Source organism: Pleurodeles waltl, chromosome 7 (assembly GCF_031143425.1).
Source record: "Pleurodeles waltl isolate 20211129_DDA chromosome 7, aPleWal1.hap1.20221129, whole genome shotgun sequence".
Classification (NCBI taxonomy): Eukaryota; Metazoa; Chordata; class Amphibia; order Caudata; family Salamandridae; genus Pleurodeles; species Pleurodeles waltl.
Window position 1 is genome coordinate 1131318034 of NC_090446.1, and position 21225 is coordinate 1131339258.

At 47.2% G+C, this 21225-nt stretch overlaps 1 protein-coding gene across 3 annotated transcripts in view; it reads left to right on the forward strand.

The window, feature by feature from the left end:
* The window catches only part of LLGL2 (LLGL scribble cell polarity complex component 2), a 624825-nt gene that overhangs the window by 467849 nt on the left and 135751 nt on the right, over positions 1-21225 (forward strand). For all 3 annotated transcript variants that reach the window (XM_069200160.1, XM_069200158.1, XM_069200159.1), the window contains exons 22-23: positions 20437-20483; positions 20565-20615. In XM_069200160.1, the coding sequence (XP_069056261.1) occupies positions 20437-20483; positions 20565-20615 (98 nt within the window). The remainder of the gene's footprint in view (positions 1-20436; positions 20484-20564; positions 20616-21225) is intronic.

The following is a 21225-nucleotide window of genomic DNA, read 5'->3' on the forward strand; positions in this document are numbered from 1 at the left end:
GGGGCCACCATTTGAACCCATGCACTCATGTGAAATGCAATATTTAACATGGAAAGTTGCATTTCTAATTGCCATCACATCTTTAAGAAGAGTCCGTGAAATCCAAGCATTTACCATACAAGAACCATTTATTCAAATACACAAGCATAAAGTAGTTCTACGGACAAATCCATTTTTTTTTACTAAAAGTCATATCACCGTTCCACTTGAATCAAACAGTAGAACTACCAGTGTTCTTCCCACAGCCAGATTCTGTAGCTGAGAGAGCACTACATACATTAGACATCAAAAGAGCGTTAATGTACTATATTGACAGAACAAAACAAATTCGGAAAACAAAACAATTATTTGTTGCTTTCCAAAAACCTCATACAGGTAATCCAATTTCATAACAAGGCATTGCTAGATGGATAGTTAAATGCATTCAAACTTGTTATCTCAAAGCAAAAAGAGAACTGCCTATTACACCGAGGGCACACTCAACTAGAAAGAAAGGTGCTACCATGGCCTTTCTAGGAAACATTCCAATGACTGAAATATGTAAGGCAGCCACATGGTCTAAGCCTCATACGTTTACCAAGCACTACTGCGTGGATGTGTTAACAGCACAACAAGCCACAGTAGGACAAGCAGTACTACGAATTTTGTTTCAAACAACTTCAACTCCTACAGGCTGAACCACCGCGTTTGGGGAGATAACTGCTTACTAGTCTATGCAAAGCATGTGTATCTGCAGCTACACATGCCATCGAACGGAAAATGTCACTTACCCAGTGTACATCTGTTCGTGGCATGAGACGCTGCAGATTCACATGCGCCCACCCGCCTCCCCGGGAGCCTGTAGCCGTTTCGAAGTTGATCGTAAACATTTGTAAATTTGTAAATATATCACTTTAAACTACATTATGTACATACATGTTTACTCCATTGCATGGGCACTATTACTATAATACACAACTCCTACCTCACCCTCTGCGGGGAAAACAATCTAAGATGGAGTCGACGCCCATGCGCAATGGAGCCGAAAGGGGAGGAGTCCCTCAATCTCGTGACTCGAAAGACTTCTTCGAAGAAAAACAACTTGTAACACTCCGAGCCCAACACTAGATGGCGGGATGTGCAAAGCATGTGAATCTGCAGCGTCTCATGCCACGAACAGATGTACACTGGGTAAGTGACATTTTCCATATATATATATATATATATATATATACACATTGCCTGGACATCTTTTATATCCTACTATACTCTTTTCACTACTTCACTCTCCCGCCTGCAGACAAACAATCTAACAAAGGACTCGATGCCCATGCGCAATATTGGAGGAGTCACTCGATCCCGTGACTCGAAAACCCTCTTAGAACAAAAACAAGTTTTACTACGCTGAACCCAAAACTAGATGGCGAGCTTATGCACAGCATATGAATCTACAGCACTACATGCCACGTACAGATGTCTACTGGTAAAATTTTCCTTCTGCAGTCATGCGAACATTGAAAATGGCCAAAATGCCAGGGAATGATGGGCTTCCTGCAGGGATTTTATCACTGGTACATAGATGTCCTGGCTGATAAACTATGGAGGTCTTCGAGGAAGCCCTCCAAGAGGGAACTCTCCCCCTACACTCCGGGAGGCTCTCCGAGTTATGATCCACAAGCCTGGTAAGGGCACGACTGTGACATCAGCACATAGACCCATTTCCCTGTTAAATTATTGTTGTCAAGATACTCAGCAACACTCTAGCGGCCTGTCTTCTCCCACATCTCGGACCAGTCGGGATTTATCCCCCGCAGGAGCACACTGCATAATCTGAGACGACTTGGCCTTGTATATCATGCCTCACAAACTCGAAATGACAAATTGGTGCTGGCTCTCTTGGCTATTGAGCAAGCGTTTGACTCTCTGAACTGGGCATATCTATGGCAGGTTCTCAGAAAGGTCGGGATGGGGCCCAGATTTCTATGGTGGATCCAACTCCTATATACGAACCCCCGAGCGTGCGTGCCGTCCGGCGGGGAGGTGTATGGACTGCTTAATCTGTACATGGGTACAAGTCTGGGCTGCCCTCTTTTGCCGCTACTGTTTGCGCTCACCATGGGGCCCCTGTCAGTAAGACTGCGTAAACTAATGGCTCTCTAGGGCATCACAGTAGGAGATATAGCTCACGTGGTCTCTTTTTACGCAGATGACACCCTAATATTTCTTCACCGCTCAACCTATTACCCATACTGCTCGTACCCATACTGCTGCAGGTGATGCAGGAGTTTGGAGGAAATCTCTGAGCAGTGGGTTAACCCCTCTAAGTCCCGACTCCATCCTATGGGCTATTTGACAGGAGTCCCCCTTGACACTCTTCCCCCGGTGGAGTTCTCCTGGGAATTACAAGATGTCTGATATCTGGGAATCCGTCTGGCTCCCCACAGAGGAGGCCTTTCTGGAGCTTAACATTGGGAGGCTGGTCCAGAGCCTCGGGCCTCCATGCGCTTCTGGAAGAACTTACCTCTTTCCCTTATGGGAAAACTAGCCATTGCAAAAATGTTGCTCCTCCCTAGATGCCTGTATGTCCTCCAGGGAGCCTTCTTCATGATCCCATGCCATTGTTTCAAAACGCTCGATAGCCTACTAGTCAACTTGCTGGGCGTACAGGCGAATGAGCTTATCCACGTTGCAGAGACCATGGTCACAAGGGGGTGTTGAGGCCCCTTGCATTGAACTTTGTCATTTAGCAGCCCATTTACAGCATGCCATTTCCTGGCTAGATACAGTGGACTCTTGGGGAAAAAAAACCTTCTGAGAGGCACGCATGTAGCTAGAGCTCTACTGACTCTACTGATGAGGGGTTCACGGATTCCCCCTGTGACCCCCATACCTAATTCGACAAGTGACTACAATATGGGAGGGAGCTGTAAAGGGGGTGCTATGATGAGCTCCCTACTCGCCAGTCCTGCCACTCTGGATACTACAAACCTTCCACAAGATAGCAGAATCTTTCACTCCAGCGATAGAGGGATGGAGGTTGTTCCACTCTAGGGGACTTATACCCGGAGGGGTGCTTTATTATGTATCCTAATGCAGTAGAAACCGCCCTTTAGGGCACAGGTCAATTATTACACTATCAAAAAATCTCGGTCACAGTGGGGGGAATCTGGCCCACATTCCCCAAAGCCCCACCTGTCTCTTTCACTCTTGCAACGCTGTTAGAGATGGCTGGGGGATGCAGTTTGGTAGCCCATATGTATACACCGTTGTGGGAAGACTTGCTGGTGAAACCCCTCCCCATCCGGACTAAGTGGGAGGGAATATTGCCAGAACCAATGTCAGAGATGGATTGGCTAAGTACCCACAAGGGGTTCCGTACAGCCAGCTCTAGTGCTAGGTTTAAGCTCACACTATATACATCAAACGTACCCATCGCCCACAGCCCTGCAAGTTATATAATCCCACATGTCAAAACCCTGTGGCAGACTTCATACACATTGTTTGGGATTGTACGACTCTCTCCTCATATTGGCGGCCGATACTCTATAGAGCCTCTGGGTGGAGGGTGCCACGAAAATTTTTACAAGTGATATTGAGCCTGATTCCCACTCCTAACACCCCCGAAAGGTAAAAACCTTAGCAGAAAATTTGTCCTACTGGGCATCACAAGAGCAAAATGCTGTATAGCCATAAAATGGCTTAATACGACACCCATCCCCCCTGCCACCCCCCCCTGCCCCCCCCTTCCCCCCCCCCCCCCCCCAAAAAAAAGAAACCCACACAACTCCGGGAATATGCAGATTGGCTCAGGAACTTCCTGGAGTGGTCAACGGCAGAGGAGGTTCACATGAAACATGTCCGTAGTGATGCTAAACAAGAATACGATATCCAGTCTTGGAGAGCCATGATTGATGACCTTCGATAGACACACACTGCAGAGCCTACTAATCAGTCACCTACTACTGTCCTTGTCCAAAAAATAGAATAGGTTTGTCAATACTATTCTGCTTACATTTCTGAGTACTGTAAAATGGCAAGTATTGCACACGTATGGGATGGGGTGGGGTGGGTTCCATGTATTGTTATGATCTTGTTTATTGGTATTGGAACTAAATGTCTTCTGTTTCCGCATATGATATGTAACTAGAGGTTTAGTATGAACATAAAGATCATTGAAGGAAAAAAATGGAGCAGATTACAATCAGTCAGCAAATCCTAGCCTCCGATCAAGCTTGGACCAAAGTCCATCCCTGAGGATGGAAGAGGATGAAAAGAAGGGCAAGAAATAGTTTCCTTAGCAGTACAACTTTGCAACTAAAAGAGTGGCGAGGTGGCTGAAACTTATTCTTATGTTTGGGTGGGTTCATCATTGTTATGATCCCTGTCTAATGCCTTTTGACAATGTAAGCACAATAATCCTGACATTTTATAATAGGATTAAACAAGACTACCAATCTTGAAGGATCAGTCTGCTTTCTGTTCCCACATGATAAGCTTGTCTCTGCAATTTTGAAACATGCCACGTTTAATCCTGCAAAGGCCTGGACGGGGTGCTCAAATAGAAATTCATTTGACTGCCTGTGTTCATTTGTATCACAACTTTTCTGCTTGTGTTTACTTTTCAGTTGGGGATCGTAATGTCTTTTCACTTTTTTAGCAAACTTTTGGAGTGGTATTTGCACTGATATTTGTTGCTGCACTTGCATGCATGGTTGGGTTCTTTGTGCACATAGCCGTGGCTGCAACACTGAGACCTCACACTGCCGTACACAGAGGAAATAAATAGAGGGAACATTAGTCCTGAATTTCAGTGAGGATGAGTCGGAGGCTTTTGGCACGGTTGACCTCCTGCATCCTCCTGGTCAATCATGGCAGTTGGCACATGCAAGCTCTCCAGTGGGATCTGAAGTCCCAATGGGTGCAGCACCAGGGAAAGATATTGGATTCCATCCAGGTTATGCAGGACACTGCAAAATATCTGCAGTGATAGCTACTTGGCCATGAATGGGCCAGTGGCAAACCCTTCCTATTAAGCCACCCAGAGCTGACGGTGAAGACGGATGCATTGGTGCTGGGTGGCGGACACCATCTGGGAGAGGTGGAGATCAGAGAATTCTCACCTTTGGCCGAAACCTGACTCTATGTCAATCTGTTGGAGTTGAGGGTGATCTGCTTGACTTGGAAGGCCTTCCTGCAGACCATCAGAGAGAGGCTGGTAGAGGTTCTCACAGAAAACACTATAGACATGTGGAACTGCAACAAGCAAAGTCGGGATATGGTTTTGGGTCTGTTTCAGGATGCTTTATGCCTCTGGAAATGGCCAAATTATCAAGGCATTTCTTAGGTCATGAACGTCCCAGTGGAATTTTGAAATGGTAGGGCGGACAAACTCTGCCACTGACACTTAAGGGGTCATGAATGGCAGTTACACTGTGAAGTGGTGCAGGACATCTTCCAGCAAAAGGGAGAACTCTGGACTAATCTCTTCGCCACCACCAAGGACTCGCTTTGTCAAAACGTTTGCATGCAGGAGTTTTCAAGAAGGCTCTCTCTCAGAGATTCATTCCATCTAGAGTGGAACTCAGGACTACTGTATGCCTTCCCACCCCAGTCTCTCCTTGCTCAAGTTCTGAAGAAGATCAGAAACAACCAGGCCGAAGTCATCTTAAGGGTTCCAGATTGGGCTAGGATAATTTAGTATCCATTACTCTTAATCGTGAGCATCTATCCTTCAGTGAAACTATCCCTTAAGGAGTCTTTTCTATCACAGCAGCAGGGTAGGGTCTTGCACCCACAACTGCACAATCTGCACCTTCATGCCTGGAGATTGAAAGATGGCAGTTGATTCCACGTGTTCTCTCTCATCAGATTGTTGATGTTCTCCAATACTGGTATTTTTTATATATTCACGTGCTTGAATCATTTCCCTTCGTCTGGCTGGGAATCTCTGGTGCATTAAAACAGCAGTATACAGTCTAAAATATATATATATAACATACAGTATATCATGAAATATGGCCATAGGCCTGCAGCAACACAGCATCCACCTCTTTTGAAAGAACCCAAACTTCACCCCTGTGGTGGAAGCTCAAGTGTTCCCACTGCCCCTAGAGGCCACCATAGCTCAGATTTCTACCACACGTCATGTGTGAGGGACTCCCATGTCAGAGCTCTGTTCTAACCATTCAGTGAACCTGAAATTGTTCGCATTGTGGTTTGCCCTGAATTTGAACCAGCCCTACCTTTAGCAGTACTGTACTTTGAGTTGTTTTTAGGGAAGATTTTTACAATTTCTTTCCATCTCACAAACAACTGTCTCGTATTGTCATGGCTGACAATGAGAAGAGGTCTCTTTTTAAAACCTGTTTATCTTGTGGCTGTAAGAAAATGTACACTGATGACCCACACTCTCAATGTATTTATTGTCTGCATCGTAAGAATAATTCAGCAGAATGCAAGATCTGTAAGTCCTTCTCTACTAAGTCTCTTAAGGACAGAAAAAGGAGGTTAGCTTTGTCATGAATAAAGATATTTTTCCTCCTTCAACAGGAGATGCCCCCTGTTCAGGGGAAGAATCTTTGAGAAGTGACCCCAAGCACTTCCATGAAGGCAGCACACAAGAGGAGACTTTTGCAGTTGCCTGCACATGATCTGCTTGGTACAGTGCTTAGATCCATCTCCTCCGCTGACCAGAGTCAAAGTGCTACAGAGACTCAACTGTGGTAAAAAATAAGTCTTCAAAGGAAACCTCGTCAACAATGAGACCTTTGACGTCAAATACCTTGACTCCATTGTCAATCACAAAGATACAGTGGAAGTAGAGCATTCCATTGACAACAACACCCTCGAACATGCCATTCACAGCAAGGAAACTGACATGGACAAGCATTTTGTCAACATCAAACATACCCTCGACAACAACCATATCTTTGAGATGATGACAATACCATTGATGACCATACCATTGACGTCGGCGGCCATACAGTCGACAAAGACGATGAACATACCTTCAACTACATCATTGTTGGGAACCACACAGTCAATAAAAAACATAGGACTGTAGGAGGCTGGCTCGATATATATGGTGTGAACCTATAGGTGAGGCACCTTGCACTGAGTCCAGGCAACCCTTAGTGATCGTGTTAGAGGCTTTCCAATAGCCAAAGCTCTTGAGATGGGTTACTATGGAGAGCAGCTAAGGCTTATCAGAGAGGGTATAAAGCAATTGCAATAACTACAGTCAGTCAGTGATTTACACACAAGAAAGGACAACACCAAATATTTATTCACACACACAGTTGCACTAAGCTAACTTTGGTATTACTCTCAACTAGATAGATAAGCTCACACAAATATACTTCAGAGCTGGTAGGTACAAGTATATAAACATGGGCCCCTATGTAAGTAAAGGTACAGCTAACCAAGACTGTTACACAATTATCCCAAGGACTGGGGAAGTACTAAAACACTAAAGGTAAGTAGCAGGTATTCCCCAGGAGCCCATGTGCAGAGGTGTTACCTAGTGTGTGGTGGCCCATAGGATAACTTTGGTTAAGTCACAGTTAAGAAAAGATTGGAACCGGCTCTTCCCAGAGGACCCTTATGAAACCCGTTGGAACAAGGAAGGTTCAAGAGTGCCCACACCTGTGGATACCCAGAGAAGTGGAGTACCTCCACCAGGGAGCCCGGGAGCATAGGGGTGAAGTCTGGTCGGAACCTCACTTTGAAGTCAATGGGGTCCTCGGCTGTCCAGCTGCTACAATGACCTGTGGGCCAGGTCAGTAGAACCCAGGCTTGGATTTGGGACAAGGAACATGTGTAGAAAGAGGGGACCGAGTCCAGACCACCCTGAGATGCCCAGGCGGTGCAGGAGGGCAATGCCCACCCTTCTTGTGGATACTGTTCTGTGATGATGGTTGTCGTGAAGATGCAGCTGCGGCATCCAGGCAATGCAGAGTGATACCAGGAATCGTCCACAAGCTGTCCCACGCCAGTTGTCAGTTGCAGAGAGGTCAGTGGCCAGCAGGACCACCAATAGGCCTTGGCAATTGCAAGAGAAGTGTTGCAAAAAGAGTTGCAGTGATGGGGACCAGCAAAGTCTGAGTGAGTCAACCTTTGCAGGTAAGTCAGGGCCAGCCCCGAACAGAGAGAAGAGCGAGCAGGAATTGTTGGAGACCCCAGGAGGACCCTCTGGCAGCAGGCACAGGGAGTCGCAAGGAGGCCTTAGCAGCACAACGGAGATAGATGCCAACGTTGCAAGGCGTTGCAGAGAGCACATCAGTCTTGCAGCTGTGTGATGATTGAGGTAGGGGCGTCTTGGAGCTAGGAGGCCTTTGATCTGAAGAGCCAACATGCCTTGGTGATGACAACAGACGCGGGGCACAGGGGTTCCATCTGTTAGGCTCCAGCTAGGGACCACCGTCCTCTGGGTTGCAGGAGACAAGTCAGACATCTGTAGAAACACAGAACCACCACCTGTGTTGCAGAGCCTTCAGGAGTCTGTGGGACAGGAGGATCCACAAGCCGGTCGTAGACATCGAGGAGCCTTTGGGTACTGGGGAGTGACTCCTTCACTCCAAGGGATATTCCTTCTGGATGTTCATATCCATGTGGCCATGAAAGTACTGGTACAGCGAGCTGCTGCATTTTGGTGGCTTGTCCAGCCACTCCTTTGAAGGTGCATCCCAGGATATTGTCCAGACATCAGGGAGAGATTCTTCAATGCGATCCCAAGTCGCTGAACTTGGCAGCATGGTACCTGACCACCTAGAATTTGGCCATCTGGATATCCCACAAGAGTGTAAACAGATCCTGGCGCAGGCAAACGCTCCAGTGACCATAAAAGACTTCAAATGCTAAGTGGAAGAGTTTCTGTGTCTGGTGTAGGAATAATGGTCATCATCTGCTTAAACTAAACACTTCTCAGATTCTGCCATATTTGTTATGTTTGGCCAAAAGGTGGCTCAAATATTCTTCAGTCAGGGTCCGCCTGGGAGCTTAATGCAGTCCTCAGTCAGCTGATGTTACCTCCCTTTGAGCTGATGCATAGAGCAGACTTAGCATTTGTTTAATGGAAAACAGCACTACTGCTGGCTCTGACATCTGCTCGGAGAATCGTGAGATTCAGGCATTCACCATAGGAGACCCTTGCCTCCAGTTCGCTGTGGACAAAGTGATACTCAAAACCAATCCTTAATTCTTTCCTAAGGTGCCTACTGACTTCATTTGAATGAACCTGTCATTCTTAGATTCTTTCTTCCTAATCCATCCTCACCAGCAGAAAGATCATTATATTCTTTGGGCATACGTAAATGTCTCAAATTCTATACAAACAAAACAAAGCCCATATCCACAGCATTTTGTGTCATTGCTCTCAATTACAAAAAGCTCAAACCCTGTCCAAACAAGGGATAGCTTGTTGGCTCTCAGTCTGTATTGATTTGTGTCATGCTAAAGCCAAGTGCTCTCTCCAGGGAAGAGTGAGGGCATATTCTACCAGGGGCATGCCTTCAGCTACAGCATGATGGGATGCCCTTAAAAAGCATCTGCCATGCAGCCACCTGAAGGAGCAGGCACATGTTCACAAAGCAGTACTGCCTAGATGTGGATGCAGAAGTTGACACAGCGATGGGACAGGCTACCCTGAGAAGCTTGTTTCATTAAAAGTGAGCCTGTTTCCCGCTTTGTTTCACTTTATAATGTGCACTCCCTGCTATCCTGAAGCATGTGAATATATAAAAGATCCAATGTTGAAGAAGAAATTTGTTACTTGCAACTCGAGTTCTCCAACATTGGTATCTTTTATATATTCACGTTACCCTCCCTTCTCCTTGCCTTGGTCAGAGTCTTATTGTATTCCATTCTTACACTTGTGCTTTGAAATCTGACCAGTAGTGGCCTCTAGGGAGAATGGGAGTTCTTGGGCTTCCTCCTCAATGGCTGAAGTTTGGATTCTTTCAAATGAGGTGGATTTGTAACTGAGGATGCTGTGTTGTTGCAGGTCTATGTTGCAGGCCTATGGCCTATGACCGTTTTACTTGAGATGCAGTATGTTGTATACATTTTTACTCTGTATACTGCTATTTCAATGTACCAGGGATTCCCAGCTTGCTGACCGGGAATGTTTTAAAGATATGAATATATAAACGATACCAGTGTTGGAGAACTGGGCTTACAGATAAGTAACTCATTTCTTATCCTGGTAGCTAGACACCCCTTCACAAAGTCTGTGTATGTCAAGTGCTGAGACAAGTTTGTGGGTTGGTGTGGCTAGCCAACCAAACTGTTGGATGTTTTTTCATTTGTTTAATCATTGGCCAAGGGAGGACTTGCACTGGGCACTGTTAAAGGCTACTTGTCGGCTCTTTCGGTTCATTTGCTTTTGCCTCATCAGCCTTTTTTGTTCAAATCACGTGTGACATATCTAAGAGACATCTAGTTGCAGAATCCTTACCTTAGAAGTTTCCCAGGCGCCTGTTTGGATCTGGAGATTTTTCTCGAGCAGTACCCAGACATGCCGTTATGTGGTGTCAAACCTCTCCTGCGGTGTTGAAGCTGGAAATTACATTGCAGGTCCTATATAAGCGCCACCTTCGCACACTGGTGTCAATTGTTTTCTTTCTGAGCCAGCCAGCACCAATCTGAAGAAAGAGCAACCCCTCAGTCATTTTGTGGCTGGTCTTTTTAGTTTTTTTTGTCAAAGATATTTGAGTGTCTACACTCTTGGTGCGTCGAGGATGTTCGACTGTTCTTCGGTACTTCACCCTCTCTCAGCCGACGAGACAAGAGAGCAGGGGCATCGTCACTCTTGGCCTCTGTCTGGGGAGCCTCCGTCTGGGTCGGCGCCGTGCCTCCCCAAGCTTCTGGGAGCTGGAGCAACCCCTGGCCAACTCAGAGAGTTTTATGGTGCCATGCGCCCCTTTTTTGGGCAGTCCAACTCCGCTGGAGTGTCTTTGTACCCCGCAGGATCAGAAAGGGCCCCCTTGGTTTCGGCAGCTTTGGCCTCAGCTCCGGGGGCACCCATGAATCCGTTCCTGGATCTGAACCAGCATTGGTCATACCACCTCGACTTTCCCCAATGCTGGTTCTGACACTGACAGTGCCCCCGGGGGGGGCATCAACTTCAACCTCATCCTCATTGCCGACTTTGACAGGGAGCCGGATTGACATTCGTGACGCCGACAGGGGTCTTGCCTCCTATATCGGATTGGGTTGGGGTACAGTGAAGAATGGGAGGGGCCACTGCACCCTTTGAAATACCAGCACCAAGACACTATGGACTGCCATATGGACCTGGGTGAAGTCAGTGGTCTGGATACTTCCCCAGACACTGGCATGCTTTCTCCCACTACCATGGCTACGGACGAGGGAGCGTCCTACTCAGTGGTGTGGAGCGCAGCCGAGGCCCGGGGCCTCGAGCTATCTTTGGTGTCAGTTGGGACTAACCTCCTGACAAAGGTGCTTCAGTCCAGAGCTTCATCCTCTAAACCCCTTTTACCTTTAATTAAGCCCATACTGATGTTCTGCTGGGTACCTGGTCCAAACCCAGCACAGGGGCTCCTGTGAACTGGACTATTGCCCATCGCCGTCGCCCTGCACCGAGGTACCCAGGTTTCCCAACACAACAGCCCATGCCTCCAGTTCCCAGGGTGCGTTCCCTTCTGCACCCCCGGATAAGGAATCCAAGAGTTTGGACACACTTGAGAAGAAGATGGGTTGCCCACCTCTAAGGTGACTAAACCCTTTCTATGACAATTCCTTTGGGAAGTAGGCATAACCCTGGCCCTAGTGGTCTAATTCCTTCCAAACCAAGATGGAGGAATTTAAAAAGTGGTGTTCACTTCAGTAAGTCCACCTTAGGGGTGGGACTTGCATGAAGTGAGCACACCCCTTAATCTGCCTAATTTTCCTGCTTGTCTTGACCCCAAAAGTAGGGTCAGGACAGGAGGGTTGGTTGTCTCTGCCATTTGGAGAGACCTGGGTCGCATTACAAAGGCGGGTAGGCCTTTGAAGCTTACAAATCTGGAGTTACCACCCTGCCTGGTGGAGGTGTCACCACCCCCGCCAAGTGCAAGCTTTTGTCTCTGGACTCCGTGACTCTGGCTTTCACCTTAGGGGGTCAGAAACGTGGCAAGGTGGCTGAACTGGTCAGGACCAGACAGGTAACACACTAGTAGTTAGTAGGTTTTCAGGGGGCACCTCTAAGGTGCCCTCTGGTTGCATGTATTGGTGAATCCAACACTGGCATCAGTGTGGGTTTATCAATACAAGATGTTTGATACCAAACATCCTTATCTTCAGTGAAGCCATCATGTACCTGGGGAAGTTGTAATGATCAGTGTCCAGCACATGTATTTGAAATGGCTTCCCTGGTCACTTACTATGTCGGATAATTGACAAAGACATAGCAGGAGCATATCTACTTGTGCAGGTATGCCCTCTCATGTAATATAATGCACCCTGCCTTAGGGCTGTAAGGCCTGTCAGAGGGGTGACTTACATATATTGATGCAGTGTTAAGGGGCGTGGCACACAGGTTATGGGCCATGTTGTATTTTTCACTTTTGTCTGCGCCAAGACAAGGCAGCCTGCCATGTGCTTGGTGAGGAGTCTCTTAGGGTGGCACAATTTGTGCTGCAGCTGTTTAGTACCCCGTGCCCTAGGTACCAGGAGTACCATTTACTAGCGACTTGCAGAGGGTACTAAAGCTTTTGCCAACTGGGGGAAGCAACTGTGCAGATTTAAGGTAAAGAGATCTGGCACTGGTAACCTGTTAATCAGGAACCCAGTGCACTTTCAGTCGAAATTACATCAGATACCAGACGAAAAGTGGGGATAACCAAGCCAAAAAAGATGCTTTCATACAGGTAACCAGTGGTCTGGCCAGTCCGCATCCTCCTCCACTCTGCAGTTGTCGCCAAGCTTTTCTAGTTTGACTCTTCCCCACCAGGAACCAGTCGAAGGCAGGATCCGCCATCACCTGCTCTGCTAGCAGTCCATCATGTCAGACAGGTGGGTTTTGCAGATAGTCCAACGGGGCTACTCCTTCTCCTTAGAGACTACCCTTTCATCCATGCTACCAACCTATGATCAGATGACTGGGGGTCAATTGGCAGTTCTCCGCAAGGTGGTTATGGCTCTCTTGGCCAAATGATCCATAGAGAGGGTTCCTGTGCCAAATGTAGGTCGTGGTTGTTATCCCCACCCTATCCTAGACCTTCGGTCGTTCAATCTCTTCCTCAAAAAGAAGTTCAGAATGCTCACTCTGGGTCAGGTTCTATCTGCCCTGGACCCAGGAGACTGGCTCGTAGCATTGGATTTGCAGGATGCTTACTTCCTCATTCCCTTCGTGTCTGCCGACAGAGGTTACTTGCTGTTCACGGTAGGCCGCAAGCACTTCCAGTTCACCATGCTTCTGTTTGGCCTTACAAGCGCCTCTCGGGTGTTCACCAAGGTGATGGCAGTGGTTGTAGCTCATCTGCCCAGATCAGGGGTTTCAATATTCCCCTTTCTCAACTACTGGCTGTTGAAGGCTGGCTCACCCCAGGCTGTCCTCTCCCTCCGCCAGACTATGGCAGACCTCCTGCATTCACTAGAGTTCACTATATACATGCAGAAGTCATACCAGACTGTTCTGGACACAGGGCAGTTTCGGACTTATCATCCCAAGCTGTGAGACCAGAATATTCAGGCTATGATACCAATGTTTCAGCCTCTGTTCTGGGTTTCAATGAGAATGACTCTGAGGCTGCTGGACTTCCTGCTGATTACACATGCCAGATGGCATATGCAGGCTCTGCAGTGGGCCCTGAAGTTCCAGTGGGCGCATCATCAAGGAAATCTCTCCGACAGGGTCCAGATGTTGGCAGGAACTGCACGAGATCTGTAGTGGTGGTTAACAAACCGTGATTGGCCCTGAAACAGATCTCTCTCCGTTTCCCAACAGATCTCACAGTAGTGACAGATGCATTCACTCCTGAAAAAGGCCAGCCATCAGAAAAGGCGGAGATCAGAGGCATCTGGTCTCGGGACTCCAGGTGATCAGGCTAGCATTGAAAGCATTTTTTCCCTCTCTCAAGGGGAAGGTAGTGCAGGTGTTTACCGACAACCCAACTGCCATGTGGTACCGCAACAAGCAGGGTGGGGGCATTTTCCTGGTGGTTCAACATCTGACAGGCTCTCTGAACTTCAGAGCAGCTGAACTCAGCCGTAAATGGTTAGTCAGTTACAAATGGCGTCTCCAGGTGGAGATGGAGCAAGGTCTCTTTCAGCAGTGGGGGGAACCTTGGTTAGATCTTTTCACCTCTGCAGAGAATGCTCAGTGTCATCAGTATTACGCTTTGAGGTTTCCAAAGTGGCAATCACTTGGCAATGCTTTTGGTCTCGAGTGAAACTCAGGCCTTCTGTATGCCATTTCAGCCATACTGTTTCAGCCCAAAGTTCTCAGAGATCAAGAACACTGGTCCCAAGTAATCCTTATGACTCCGGGCTGGTCACAAAGGATCTGGTATCCCAATGCCCACATTGCCATCTGACAGATGTCCAGGACTGGAACTCCGTATGCTAATGCAGTTGTTGCAGCTTTAGCTCTGGTAGAATGAGCATGCAAAACCTCAGGGGGTTGCTTCTTACCCAGAGCGTAGCACATTTTAATGCAGAGTACAACTCATCTGGGCATGGTTCTCTTTTACACTGCCCAACCTTTCTTTGCACCCACGTAACCAACGAAGAGCTGATCATCCACCCGGAACTCTTTGGTACGATTAAGGTAGAACGCCAACATGTTGGGTCCAGGTGTTGGAGTCTGTCCTCTTCCTTAGAAGGATGCAGCGGTATGCAAAAAGTAGGCAAGGTGATGGACTGGCCAACATGGAAGGGTGTAACTGTTTTGGTAGAAAGGAAGCCCTTATGGGAAGCACCACTTTGTCAGGATAGATGGAATGGTAGGACGGCTTAAATGACAATGCCTGCAGCTCACTTACCCTGCGGGGAGAGATAATGGCCTCAAGGAAGGCTGTTTTTGAGGCGAGAAGTCTGAGAGGTCAATTGTGGAGAAGCTCAAAAGGAGGGCAAATCGGAAATGTCAAAACCAAATTCAAGTCCCATTAGGGCATAATGAAAGGGGATGGAGGAAACATATGAGTATTCCAATAAAGCAGAGATTGGAGACAAAACACCTTTTAGACTGCCCATTGCAGAGTCCTGCTGCACCAACAAAAGTATACACAAAAGAACGTCAGAGGAAGGGGCAGAAAGGGGGTCAACTATCTTGTCTGTGTGTACCCTACCACAAATTTCTTCCAATGACAGGCTAATACCGTTTTGGTGGAGGGACGCCTGAATGCCAAGATTATATTACAGACTTGGGGCGGAAGGTCGAAAGCTGTCAACTGTCGCTGCTCAAGCTCCACACAAAAAGGAGGAGACTAAACAGCTTTGGTTGGAGAACCCTCCCCTGGCTGCTGTGATAGAAGATTCTCCCGAAGGGCCAGTCTGATCGGAGGATCAATAGCAGTGCTCAATAGCTCTCTGCACAAATTTACCAAATACTACTGCCTGGACATTCACATCCTTAGGGATGGGCACTTTACCCATTTGGTCCTGCAGGACATTTTGGTGTGATATTAATTTGCAGACCCACCTCTGGGGATGGTATTGCTTGGGTATTCATTCGAAGGTAAGAAATCTGCAACTATATGTCTCTATTAGATGGACAAGTTACTTATCTTCGGTAGCACCTTACCTGGTAGAGACAATAATCAGTTGGGGGTTCCTTACCAACCAACCTTTACTCCCCATTCTGCAAACTGATTTCTAGAGACAGGGTTTTCCGGGCCCTAGTTGTGACACACCAGTGGTCAGTGTTCTTCATGGTTCTGCATTTCTGGCGTGAAAAGTCGTGAAAAGAAACTGACATCAGTGCACCGGCTTGGCACCTATATAGGATCTGCAACATAATTTCCGGCGTGGATGACGTCGACGACGGACACAAAGCCAATCAACAACCCCTAACGGCGCGCAGGGGTACTGCTCGAGAAAAATCTCTAAATCTAGACTGACACCTAGGGAAAATCTACGGTAAGGAATCTGAAACTAGATATTGTCTCTACCAGATAAGACATTAACGAAGGTGAGTAACTTGTCCATTCCTGCCCAAACCAGGGGGTGTCTCTGATAACACAGTAGGACTTGAATTTGGTTCTGACTTTTCTTATGTGACCCCTTTTGGGACAATTTATCCACTATGCCTCTTGACCCTCAAAATTGACTTCCGGTGGTGATAACATCAGCTTGTTATGCGATAGAGCTGCAAGTACTCTGTCAAGCCCACTTGCACACACATTTTTCCTGACAAACATGTTGAGAACTCGAGCTACATTACTGTTGAAAGTAGTAACATCCTTCCATCTCTGGCAGCTATCACACTTCCAGCATTCATTGCCCCACCTCATCCTTTGAAAGAGGAGGAGCTGCTGCATTGATTGGACCCTAGAACAGTCCTTGGTTTTTACATTTACCACACCAGAGACCATTGAGTGGATTAGCAGCTCTTTGCGGGTTTCTTGGAGGCAAAGAAAGGTAAGCAGTGCAGAAAAGAGCCATCTCTAGGTAAATAATGCTCTGCATACAAATCTGCTTCGCACTACCTAAGGAGCAGCCCCTGAAGGGCTACGGGCTCATTCCACTCAGAATAAGGCTGCTCCTACTGCATTGGTCTGTGGAGTGCCTGCCTTGTATATCTCTTAGACTGCTAAGTGAACATCATTTCACATGCTCATGAAGCGCTACTGTCTTGACCATTTTGGCACCTTTCTGACTCAGTTATCCCCACTTTTTTGCCTGGTGTCAGTATGTTTAGACTGAAATGCACTGGGATCCTTCTAACCAGGACCCCAGTGGCAGTGTTCTCTCCACTAAAGTAACTTTTACACCTCCCAATTGGCATACTGGTGCACTTATGTAAGTTAATAGTATATGGTACTTAGCTACTAAGGGCATTAGTACACCAGGGGTCCCCCGTGAGATGCAGCATGTATTGCGCCACCCCTGGGAACCCATGCAAACTGTGACTACAAGCCTGCTATTGCAGCCTTTGTGAAATTCTGCATGTACCTTTCACCCCAGATACAAGGTTTACCTTATATCACGCTCACTGCACTCTGAGCCTATAAGTTACCCCTAAGGTAGGCCCTTCAGCCCAAGGGAAAGGTGCGGGTCCCGAAGTGTGAGGGTACCCTTGCATGCGCAGAGGTGCCCCTACAAACTCCAGACTCCATTTTCTGGGCTTTGTAAGGGTGGGGAAGCCATCTTAAGGTATGTAGTGGACACTGGTCAGCACAAGATGTCCAGCTACATAATGGCTTCACCAAACCTAATCCTGTTTGGTATCGATCATGTTGGAATCCTTCAACTACAAAGGTTTCATTGCTAGTTGCATGATACCATGTACTCTGGGTTTCCCTAGGGGATCCCTCATGTCTGCCTGTACAGCATTGGAGGGTCTGCATGCAAGCTCGTGCTGCTGCCTACCTCAGACATTGTTCTGCTCTCTGCTGTTGAGCCTAACTCGAGCAGCAGAAGGCAGAACAAAGGATTTCCTGTAGAGGAGAGGTGTTTTTACCTCCCCTTTAGAAATGGGTGTCTCTGGCCTGGGGTGGGGGTGCCTCTGAGCACCATCAAATGTCTATGAAGGGTACATTTGACACCTTCCTTGTGTAAACAGGTTTACTCCAGTGCAGGAGCCCCCCCCCGCTCCAGCACTGTTGTGAATCCACACAAAGGACGAGGGAGTAACCACCCCCTGTCCAGCTCCTCCCCTAGGGAGGTGCCCAGAGCTCTGCCAGGTGGCCACTTGATTCTGCCATCTTGGAAATTAGATGAGCAGAAGCCCCCTGGGAGCATCTGACTGGTTCGTGCAGCTGGATGATGTCCCGGACCCCACTGATAGGTGGGTCACTGCAATAAGTGTCCAACCCCCTTCCTGGATTACTTAAGGGCTCCCCTGAGGGTGGAACCCTAGATTAGTCTCTGGATTCGTCTGAAGACTCTTCTGTAAGACACTTCTGCAACCAGGACACTGGAACCGCTGTTGGACTTCGCCGGCACCCAAGACAGCACCTAGTAGGAGGGCTCTTACTGCAAATCTGTCCTTGTGCATTGCACGGGCTCTGCAATATCTCTGGCTGTGCGTTCCTCCAGAGTCACAAGGACTCTGCTGTACTTAGGAAAGCAAGAAGGAATCTCTCTTTGAGTGAAGTAGTCCCTCCCCGGCATCCGCAGGCACCTGAATGTTGACAACTGGTTTGTGGATCCTGCTGTCCCACGGACTCTCCAAGGCTCTACAGCACAGGTGGTGGTTCTGTGGCCCCCCAGAGATCTGACCTGTCTTCATTGCAACTGAGACGTCTGTGGTCCCTGGCTGGAGCCCCTGTTGGTCTTTGCCAAGGTTTGTTGGCTCTTCAGTCCAAAGTCCTCCTAGCTCCAAAAAGCCCCAGCCTCCAGCACTACACAGCTCCAAGAATGTCATCCTCTCTGCAACTCCTGCTATGTGGGCATCCCTCTTTTCTGTGCTGTTACGGCACCCCTGAGTGGTCTGGACTGTGTCCCCTCTTTACTTAGGTCCTCTTCTTCAGGAATCCATGCCTGGATTTCACCAACCTGATCCACGGGTCACGACAGCAGCTGGAGAACCAAGGTCCCCATTAACTTCAACTGTAGGTTCCGACACAACTTAATCCCTATGCACCTGGGCTCCCTGGTGTAGGTACTCTGGGTATCTACAGGTGGGGGCACTCTTGAACCTCCCTTGTCCTAACGGACAGAGGAAAGGATCCTAAAACTCAAACTCCAACTGCGACTTCCCCATGTTATCCTATGGACACTGGCCTGGGGTTACAACTCTGCACACGGGCACCTGGGGACTCCTAGCTACTTACCTTTGGTGTTTTAGTGCTTCCGCAGTCCTTAGGGTCCTTGGGTGGTAGTTTGGGTTGGTAGTGATTCTTCGCATCCCATTTTTTTAGTTTATGGCTTGGCCCCCCCTTAGAGGTCCACATTATTTTATGCTTTACTTACCTTTCTCTGTGTATATTTTTGTATGTTCATATCTCAGGTTAGGTGATATACCAAAGTTAGTTTAGTATTTGTGTTCTAATAAATAATACATTATTTATTTAACACTGGTGTGGTTCTTTCCTGTGTGCACATCACTGACTGACCTGTGGGGTGGTTGAAACCACTTTACACCCTCCTGGATAAGCCTTAGCTGCTCTCCACGGCTACCCTTTGAGAGCTCTGGTTATCTACAACCTTTTACACTATCACTAAGGGTTTCCTGGACTTAGTACAGGGTGCCTCACCTGTAGATGTACACCATAACTGAGCCACCCTCCTATAACTGTCAGGTCTGAAAGGATGGGCATTTTGCTTGTTTGGTCCTGTAGGACTTTTTAGTCTAAACCATTCCATAGATCCACCCACCACCTTGGGTGGTACAGCTTTGATGTCTATTCAGAAGGTGAAGAATCTGTGGTTAAAATATCAAGGAGAAGAACAAGTTATTTACCTACTGTAACATAACACTCTTTGTGGTGGATAATATAATTGCAGATTCCTCACTTCCCTCTCACCTCCTTGTTTTGTGGAATGTACTTTTTCCACTGAAAAAGGCCCAAAACTATAGACCTGTAGGATGGTCATACCAATCGGCTGTTGGGCTCCGTGTCCGAGGGTGCAGACAACCCTGCAAAAGAAACAAACAGACGTGCATGGGTGATACTTCTCTGTGGCTTGGTTCATCATTTTCGGAGTATATCAAAGTCAGTGCAGAGCTGCACTGCACTACCTACTGACACACAGGAGTACTGCTTCAGAGTTTTTCCAGATCCAAACTGACGCCTGGGGAATATTCACAGTTGAGGTGTATACGATTAAATGGAGTATCCACTAGAAAGAGCATTACCAAAGGTAAGTAACCTGTCCCACAGGTAGGTAACTTATTTTTCACTCTGTAGTGGTAGTCTGTAACCCGTCTTCAGGAGCTCTTACTTTGCCCACATTCATCCCTTGAGGTCTTTCAGTCTCTTCAGGAACCCTCCACCCATTTAAATTGAGTCCAGCCCACCTTTGCAGTCTATTTCCCAACCTCACTGTCACATTGGTTGCCTTTTGCTCACCTTTCACTCCTCCTCCCCAAATACACACACATTCCTCTTCTGTTCTGTCTACACTTTTATCAGATAGTCACCAGCCGCTCTTTTCTTTAGCCTCCTGGGTGTTTTGTGCCCCTCCCCCTTTTCCCAGTAATTGTTTATTTACATTTTGAGGGACATTCTTATTGACGTGTTATGATATGATTTTTCTCTTCTGCACATGTACTTGCTTTTTATGCTTCTTAATACAACAAATAAATAATTAAGCTGTATTGATGTTGCTTTTATTTGTGCTCTTCTCTGTCAGGAGTTCAGACAGAGGGTCCAGGAATTCAGCCTCCGGGGATGAGGAGGGTAAGTTTAGCTCATGCAACCCATTGTGACTTGTGACTTTCAAGTCTGTTCAGTTGCCTTATAAGTGTGTTTTCGTTTCAGAACGGAGAGCCAGAGGCAAAGTGATGGAGCACGCGTTACTGAACGATGAAAGTGAGTACACCCTTGACCTCTCCCGAGCATGAGAGTGTCTGTTTAGACAAGAATCTTCTGAATGCATGCAAGAAACTAATGTTTGATTACCATGTCATACCAGGGCACTTCATACATTAATTTGTGTATCCTTGGTCCATTTGTAAATGATAGATGGCTGTTCTAGAGTTGTTGTACTGCTAATGCTTTACAACTTTACAGATGGAATCTCAAAATGTCATTCTGTATCATAAGTGTAGGTTTTGATTGTTTTGCAAAATATACTGGCTCAGCCTGGTTTCTTCTCCAGCCTTCTTTTTGGCAAAGAGGCTCGAGCAGAACGAATGTATGAAGTACTACCAGAATACTTCTCTTTATAGGCAAGTAAACTGTCCAGTTATGTCCCCTCTATAAGCTTCTAAACAGGAACAGCATTGACAAATTGTTTGGTTTCCTTCACCCGAGGTTCTCTTCTGAATCTTTGAAATGCAAAGAATCTGCTTTCCCACAGCCACAGATCAATAACCTGTTTGCACAGAAGCTAGGGTTATCATTGGCTTAGTTTGTATTTCTAGACACTCATAGCTAACAAAATCATTCCTTCTTGGGGAGCTTCAGGGCACAGTAATCG